This window comes from Rhinichthys klamathensis, unplaced genomic scaffold (genome assembly GCF_029890125.1).
Source record: "Rhinichthys klamathensis goyatoka isolate OS25496 unplaced genomic scaffold, OSU_Roscu_1.1 h1tg000060l_1, whole genome shotgun sequence".
In the NCBI taxonomy this organism is placed as follows: Eukaryota; Metazoa; Chordata; class Actinopteri; order Cypriniformes; family Leuciscidae; genus Rhinichthys; species Rhinichthys klamathensis.
The window spans coordinates 2,907,290-2,916,708 of NW_026606605.1; the positions used below are offsets into that span (position 1 = coordinate 2,907,290).

Consider the following 9,419-nt stretch of genomic DNA (forward strand, 5'->3'; position numbering starts at 1 on the left):
TTACTGCCGCTTACAATGAGGTCTCGTCGACCCCTGAAAATGGACAGAGATTCCGCACCTCTCCCTCAATCCGGTTTATAAAGTAATCTGCATAAACATAGTAATCTCTTAATCTTATTAAAACAAGCACACTATATTTTATCTTCCCATAGTCTTCTTCTCCAAATGTGTGGTCAGCTGTTCTTGTGGATTACCATATACACACAGCAAAGTAAATACATATTTACTTAACAATTGAATTACATCCTAAATAGTGAAATTGAAATAAAAGGGTTTCTAATGACCTTCGGATTGCAATATAGGTCAAGGGGACATAGAAAGTATTACAGGCTACTGTGATAAGCGTGCTAATCCATGTTTACCCCAACCTGTCACATTAGATAATTAATCATCTTCAAAGATATGACAAATGTATTCTCTTAAAACATTTCCCATATGTGTTTTTCCATGGTCACACATGAATAAAAAGGGGTTTTCATTATTATATCGTTAATAATAATATAAATGTTATTATTCCAATAGTATTATTTATTTATTTATTATTATATAGTAATTATAATGATTAGACATTCTTTTTTTTATTATAGGCTACTTTTACTATATACATGTTATTATTAATACTATAGTGGAATAGTTGTAGTAGTAGTTAGTAGTAAATTTGGCTTTGGTATAATTCTAAGGTCATGAAACAAGTCATTATTTATTTCCTACTTCGGGAATAGACGTATTTCGCTCTAGTAGCCTACATGGATACTGTGAAATTGTCATGGAAATGACTAAGTATAGCCCGCCCTTCCAATTCCCCCCTGACAATTTCTCCATTTATAAGGCAACGATTGGGAGAAGTCAAGTTAGTAACATATCAGGCGAGTAACATAGCAGTTAGTTAGTAGCCTATATCAGACTAACGTTACACGCGATCTTAGAATCCATAATCTCTCACAATGGTGTGTGATTTGCTTGGAGGTCTTTTGCTTATTGTTGTTCTGCTGCAAAGCGCCGTCGGACTACAACCCAAAGGTAAATATATCATTGTGCTTTTTTAATGGCTGTAAAGTGGCGAAACAGAGGCATTCTGTTGTTGAAACTTGACACTTAAAAGTTGCAAGTGAATTGGAGCTTGAGGTTTATAACATTTTTACCGCTTTATTTATTCCCTCACAGAAGTTTGTCTGTTGCAAATTGAAGAAGGAACGTGCAATGACGACATCCAGCGCTATTACTACAATACAATCACCCAACAGTGTGAAGAATTCAGCTATAGCGGTTGTGGAGGAAACGCAAACAACTTCAAGTCATTTTTGGAATGTCATAAAACTTGCTTCAGGATTCCAAGTACGTTTATTATAAATACACACATGCTCTGTAAACAATAGCCTACACATGGCATCCCTTATGAAAAAGAAGTTTATTCAAGTGTGCTATTAGTAGGCTATACTTCTGTTAAACCAAAAATAAGAAGGTATACTTTGTCTACTTTTTATGTTCTTTTCAAGAATATACTTTATGTAGTTCTCAGAATTATACTTAAAATTGCACTTAAGTATAGGCTATAGTTTGACTTATACTGACAGAAAAGTCCAAGTTTGCCCTATACTTGTAGTACTCAATCTTTTGATTGAGATATACTTAAAAGTGTAATTAAGTATTCTAAGTATACTTGGTTTGTAGTTGTGTTTACTCTTTTAAATGAGTATAGTGGCCTATTAACTCTTTCACCGCCAGCGCTTAAAAAAAAAAATCTGAACATGCAGTAGAACTTGTCTCTGCTTTAAAAAAAGATTTATTCTAGCTATTACGCATCTTCTGAAAGACCTCAGAATCTCCAGATCAAAAGAAACAGATGAAAAAGAAGCAAAAACAAGAGATAGAAGATAAACAGCACAAAAGTTCAAAACTGCCTAACGTTACTGAATGAAATGTCGACCCGGGAAGTGTTAACGACTGTGAAGCTTTGTAGGTGTGTTGATGGACACAATCTACTCCATCTATGTTTTGATCATCGCTCTGAAGTAATCTTTAAAAAGAAAAGCGATATTCTCAGCTTTTTGTGCAAAAAGTTGCTTTTTAAAAAAATGAACCTTACCCAGATTCAAGTGTTGATAAAAAAGGTTTCATGTTGTTTTAAATGTTTTTAAAACAGTCAAAGAACAGTTAAAGGTATTTGTCAGGTATAACAAATTAACACCTAAATTGGAACATAGTAGGCTAGTATACTTAAAGTGCAAAAATAATATATAAATTGTAAACTATAAGTATGATGTTGTGTTCACTTCAAGAACACTTACAAGTATACTTGCAACTACTAAAATAGTAGAGAGTACACTTCAAAGTGTACTTTTATAAACTAAAAAGTGTGCTACAAGTATTTGACTAGTAAACTACCAGTATACCTTTAAGTTCACTTGTAGTATAGTTGCAGTATGAATGAAAAACTTAGTTGTAAACTACTCAAAGTTTACTACTTTTACACTTAAAGTATACATCTAGTACATTGATATTAGTATACTTATACATGAAGTATACTTCAAAATATACTTGAACTTAAAGCTGCAGTCTGTAACTTTTGTCGCTCTAGCGGTTAATAAGCAGAACTGCATGCGTCTTGTGGAAGAACATTGTAGCCGGAGCTACTTCTCTCTGTTTATGTCTGTGACGAGTCAAGCAGGTACTGACATTGAAGCAGCATTGATTACAGCTTTTATAAACACAGCGCGTTGATCCCGGGAAATTGTCGGGAAATTGCCTTCTGTGTGAACGCAAACACGACCCGGGATTGATGCCGGGTTGGGGCTCTAGTAACATTGCCGTGTTCAGTCCCGGAACGCGCGCTGTGTGAACAAAAGCTGTAATCAGTGCCGCGTCGTAATGATGACGCTGAAGCCTGGATCGTTCGCCAGGGTGTTTATGATCGAATTAGAGAGAAAAAATGCACAAGCGTGGTTTCTCGAGAGAGAAATCGCAGCTCATAAGCAAACTGTAGACGCTGCTGAGACATTACATGTGCATGGCTCAAAATGAGAGCGAGACTGACAAACGCCCAGCAACAAGTGCCTCCACAAAGCAGGTGTCGATAAGCATTTACAAATGCTACACAATATGAAAAGGATTAGTTTTTTAGTTTAATACAAGTTATATTTGACTTTTAAGATGGCAATATTTACAATAATTTATTTTGTTTACAAATATAACTATTTTTAAAAGTTCTACATTTTTAGGAAACTTTCGTTTTACACAAAACTTTTTACTTTTTTATAAGACGTTTTTATTTCAAGCATTGTGTGCTTTGTTTAATTCAATTGTTTGAAATATTTAATAAATAAGCATTAATAGCTATCTGTGTGTTTCCTTATTATTTTAGAATCACAAAGATAGGATTATGCACTCTTTCATTAGAAAAAATAACCGTGAACATATTTACAGTATAAGCCTTGCCAGTGACGTATGAGAAAGAAAAAAATTTAAAATAATCGTTCAATAATCGTAATCGAGGTAACTTGTCCGATTAATCGTGATTATGATTTTAGCCAAAATCGTCCAGCCCTAACTTGATATAATTAAACTTATCAATTTGATGGCGGATCTAGAAAGGTTCAAACGACAATCACCAGTGACAACAGACTCACCCGCTGTAAAATACAAAAGACTTCGGACTTCGGAGTGGCTACAGAAAAAAAGAGATCTTAAGCGGGCCCATGCGAAAACAAGGATAAATATCGGAAAGGCATTAAATGTAGTCACGCAATGCTGATGTTGTTAACATTATCAATTTGAGAACAAAGTATAATTTGCATGGTTTGACGTGATATGATAAGCGATCGTTAGATTTAATCAGCGCGATTTATTGCTATGCTTTTTTCCCTTAGTTGGTCAGAACAAAAGTGGATGTTACTTACTTGTTCAGATGACATTTTCCAGTGAAAATTATTATGTTGGTCATACTTCCAAAAAGTAGCATCTTTGATTCCGATTGCCAGTATAGACACCGGCGCGGTGACTGACAGCCGCACATTCTCCTCAAAACATCGGATTCATCCGCGCTGTGCCGTGCCGAGGCACAACTCACGTAAAGTTGATAATTCCGCAAATAACTGCAATTGCAGATTTCGAACAGAGATGGCGACAAAGAGGAAAAACTGCGGACTGCAGCTTTAAGATAGGTGTAGCGTAGTGATTCAGGATGAGACAAAAACATGGTTTGGAAAATGTATTCATGATGTACTCGCTTATTTTGTAAATTTTGATGAGAATTCTGAGGGTCTAAAATGATCATAAGCTCACTTCTCAGTAATTTGTTCAAATGACGTGAAATGCTCACTTAAACGTGTTTTGTTTTGCACACCACAGAAATCCCCCAGATCTGCCGTTTTCAAAAGAAAGAGGGGCCCTGCCGAGGCCTCTTCAAGCGTTACTTCTTCAATATGACCTCCATGCAGTGCGAATCCTTCACTTATGGTGGTTGCCAAGGCAATGAAAACATGTTTGAAAACCTTCAGGGATGTCTGGAATATTGCAAACCTCCTAAAAGTAAGTAGAAACACTGTAGCTGTAGCATTTCTAAAAAAAAAAAGTCTCATTGAAGCATTTGCAGTTTAGATCAAATAATTAAAATGCAGAATAAAAAATGTATTTAAAAGGCAAGATGTATGTGCTTTGCCATCTTCAGAATAAAAGCAGCAATAAACCATTGGACCTTGATAATGATTTGGTGAGGAAATGTCAATGGCATTAATAAAACTGATGAGCAGAACATAGTACAGAACATTAAGGGACCGGTGTACTTGTTGGGACCCTTCGTTGGAACACATTAAGACATTTTTGTTCTTGTCTTTTCGAATCATCAGCACAATAATCTTGTTTAATGGCCTTCATGTCTAAATGGTTTCCAGTCTCTTGCCTGGCTTGTTTATTAATGTACTCCGGCTCCACCTAGAACACTTTTTGAGGTCCCTAGAAAATGCAAATATCGAAAGTTAAACATTTCTGTTGTGTTTAATTTTTTCAGCGATCCCTGTGATTTGCCATGATATTTTGGATAAAGGAAAGTGCTTAGCTTCCATACCAAGGTATTACTACAGCTCTGCTACAAAAACATGCGAGGAGTTCATATACACAGGATGCGGAGGAAGCAACAATAACTTCATCTCCAAACAAAGCTGCATGGATGTTTGTGGTAAAAACGGTATGTTTGATCGCTTTGGGTTTGAGAAAGTCATTATCAAGACAATAGGACAGCACTATTTTCAATGTCTTGTCTAACCATGTGTTTTGTTGTTCGCAGGGAGCAAACATTGGAGTACCTCAAAGAAGTCAATAAGAGTTTCTAAACAGTACCTAAGACGAGTAAAGGCACAGCCACCAAGGGAGAAGTCGACCAAATAATTGTTCATTAAGTCATTCTCACTATTTTACTGACAAAGATGATTGCACTGATTTTACAGTATTGGATGCACAGCTCACTCTGTGTACATATGATATTGATTGTTTTTAAAATGAAGGTTTGTTTAATATTCTCATGTATTTTGTATGCCTATGTATATTTTTATTTTCAATAAGAATTTAACTTTTTTTATTTTATTATTTGTATTATTAAATACAATAATAAGTCTAACACTGTTTAAAAGCATAAAACTGTTGATAAAGCATAATGTTTAACTGACAATGATTACTTAGCAACATTATTTAATATGCTGAAGTTTTATCAAGCATCATCTAAGTCTAGGCGAAGTAACATGACAGTCATTTCAGAAAGCTATAGTGACACCTAAACAAGAGCAAGCATGAAAAACAAAAATAGTCTGTTGGGTTAAAAATAGCAGGTTGTTCTTTGTGCAAAATTTCGAGAAATGCCAAATTGTTTAAATTACACGTGTTTGACCTGGGTGTTTTATATTAATTTATATATAATGTATACCTACATTTTATACTAAATTGAATTCAATCATGTTGTGTCTCATGCCTTTGTAACGGCACTTTATATCAATCCCGAATAAAGTCTTTCATCTGCATCAATAATTTCTCGAATCATTTTTGAAGTATTAAAGACAACTCTCAATTCATGTTGTTGTTTGATCTGTCACATGAAAAATATTACCATAAATAGCCTAACACATCATCACTCGCATAATCATCTTTAATCATTTTAATTTCCAAAATCCCAAAATTGACATTATTGTTGTTAAAGTAGCCTATATAAATGTAATATAATTTGTTCTTAATCCTTAAAATTCCTTAATCACCAGAAAATGAACATTTTGACATCACTTACACGCTGTTCAAACCCTGTATGGGTTTCTTTCTTCTGTTGAACACAGAAGAAGATATTTTGAAGAATGTTGGTAATCAAACTGTTGACTGTAGCCATGACCTCCATAATAGAAAAAAAACTGACTGGTTACCAACATTTTAAAAAAATATTTTATTTTGTGTTCAACAGAAGAAAGAACCTCATACAGGTTTGGAACAACACTCCCGTTTTCGCCGGGAATCTCCCGTATTTTACACCCATCTCCCGCCCCACTCCCTTTTTGTTATTTCTCCCGGAAAACTCCCGTAGCTCCTCGTAAATAAAAAATAACATCAATATATTATTCCAAGGTTGTCCAGTTGCCAGATCTTGTATGAAACGCAGCCTACTCACTCAATCGCAATACTACAAATGTGTGCGTTTCATATCTCGAAGCCATATCACGGTGGGGTGATCTTCTGCGTCGACCTCTCGCCGTAGCTACGTCGTAGGCTGTGTGTAGCGCGCGTACCCTTCGGCGTACCCTGACGTGCACCTCTCCAAAAATGTACCACAACGCGTCAATTCTACGCGGACGCAAGCGCCGTGATTGGTCTGCTAGAACCGCTCCCTCGGGTTTCACATGTTCACTCTGCGTGCATCGACACTGACAACGACGCAGAAGTATAAATTAAAACCAACGCGTAGTCTACAGCGTAGAGGCTCCGCCGTAGGTCCGACGCAGAAGTATAAATCAGCCTTTACTCAGCACATTAAATCACAATCGGGCTGCAGAGGCACAGAAGGCCATTTCTACCTTGACTTAGGCCTATTCGTGTTTCTTTTTATCTTTATTAATAATTATGTAATTATTGTAATGTATAACCATGAACAACACGAGGGTGAGTAAATTATGACAGAATTATTTTATTTTTGGGTGAACTATCCCTTTAATGGTTATCACGTGAAGTTTTGTTTGAAAGTATGGCGCCCCCTAGTTTATCTACCACGTAATTAACTTGTTAGGTCAGATAAATGGTCGACATAATGTGGCCTGAGGCATCTGTCACACAGAAAATTTAATTTTATGTCAAGATCAATAAAGCAAAGCTGAATTTATCATGAACAAATTTGGTAACTTAACTAGTCAGTCTCAGTCAATGGTTTCAGATTAATGTTGTCTAAAACAGCCACAAGGTGGAGTTATGTATTCATGCAATATAATGCTCTGCTACTGGAACTCTCCAAGAAATTATTTTGCTGTTCATAAAAAGACCATTAAAGCACTTTTTTTTTACATTGTTGAAGACACACAGATTACATTCTTAAAAGCATTTCTGCAGCTCAATATTTTAAGTTGGCATGAAAAGGGTGGTATTTCATTGTTCTTTTCCATTGAATTTAGAAAGTGTTGTTTTTCCCAACCTGAATAAGACAGTGTTATAAATGATCTAAATATATACCTGATGGAAAGAACTGAAGTCTCAATATGCAACATCCTCCCTTGAGGTTAGAGACTTAAAACAATTATAATTGCACTATGATATATCTGGAATACATTTTGATAAGCTGCAGCTTTTCCTCCAATAACAAGAAATACAGAAATTATTATTCCAGAAATACAGGCTCATTGTGAATTCATGTCACTCATATATGGGAGTTAGATTACAATCTTACGTCTTCCGCAGAGTCTGCATGTCCTGTGGTGAAGTCTGCAAAGGTTAATAGTTTTATACTAAAAAGAGATTTGTTAGCTCTCAGCAGGTTTAGCAGGTTGCACAGCAGCACAACTGAATTTGGGGCTTAATAAAGTCATATATTACAGGTTTGCTGAGAGGTGGCAGGATACTGCCAATGAAATAAATACACAAATCAGTCAATCAGCAAAGGTGTGCTTTATGTAAATCACAAGTCTGGAACTTTCATTTCTCGGCAGTGACACATTTAAATTAAAAGTGACAGTTTTTCCACAGAGTCTGCAAAACCCATTTACAAATGTTTAATAATGCAGAACACCTCATAAGTTACTGGTTTGTTGAAACTTCAAATTCTCTTTGGGTGAGGCCCCACAAATATAATTCTTATTAAGCAACCACATATTTCTTTTTGTCTTAGTAAAAACTTATGCCCTTAGATATGTATATCCTGAAATATTAAGGCTTTCGTAAACTGCTAAAAAAAATAAAATGAGAGCATATTCAATGTATATTCACATGTACATGCAATGTATATTCACTTTGGAGAGAAATAACATAAACAAAAAATACACGGTAAAATACTTAGATATTTAGGACACTACAATTATTTATTTTATTAAAAGATAATCAACATTTTAATTCATCTTAATATTAACATCTTAATTTATCTTCACTTTACATCAAACTGCAATAACAGCAGCAGCAATAACAGAAGCAGCAGCAATAACAGCAGAAGCAATAACATCATCAGCAGCAGCAATAACAGGAGCAGCAATAATCAACAGCAGCAGCAATAATCAACAGCAGCAGCAGCAATAACAGGAGCAGCAATAATCAACAGCAGCAGCAGCAATAACCGGAGCAGCAATAATAAACAGCAGTAGCAATAACAGCAGCAGCAGCAATAACAGAAGCAGCAATAATAAACAGCAGTAGCAATAACAGCAGCAGCAGCAATAACAGCAGTAGCAATAACAGCAGCAGCAGCAATAACAGCAGCAGCAATAATCAACAGCAGCAGCAATAACAGAAGCAGCAATAATAAACAGCAGCAGCAATAATAAACAGCAGCAGCAATAACAGAAGCAGCAATAATCAACAGCAGTAGCAATAACAGCAGCAGCAATAATCAACAACAGCAGCAATAACAGCAGCGGTAGCAAAAAGAGCAGCAATAATCAACAACAGCAGCAATAACAGCAGCAGCAATAATAAACAGCAGTAGCAATAACAGCAGCAGCAATAATAAACAGCAGTAGCAATAACAGCAGCAGCAGCAATAACAGCAGCAGCAATAATCAACAGCAGCAGCAGCAATAACAGAAGCAGCAATAATAAACAGCAGTAGCAATAACAGCAGCAGCAATAATCAACAACAGCAGCAATAACAGCAGCGGTAGCAAAAAGAGCAGCAATAATCAACAACAACAGCAATAACAGCAGCAGCAATAATAAACAGCAGTAGCAATAACAGCAGCAGCAATAATAAACAGCAG

General features: G+C 35.7%; 1 protein-coding gene across 1 annotated transcript; it reads left to right on the plus strand.

Annotated features, from left to right (window-relative positions):
- The first annotated feature begins 923 nt into the window (after window positions 1-923).
- tfpi2 (tissue factor pathway inhibitor 2) lies at window positions 924-6,008 on the plus strand. The gene is made up of 5 exons (XM_056249689.1): window positions 924-1,020; window positions 1,165-1,335; window positions 4,348-4,527; window positions 5,006-5,182; window positions 5,282-6,008. Exons 1-5 carry the CDS (start codon window positions 945-947, stop codon window positions 5,380-5,382), a joined length of 705 nt encoding a protein of 234 aa, XP_056105664.1. The 5' UTR covers window positions 924-944; the 3' UTR covers window positions 5,383-6,008.
- Window positions 6,009-9,419: the final 3,411 nt, after the last annotated feature.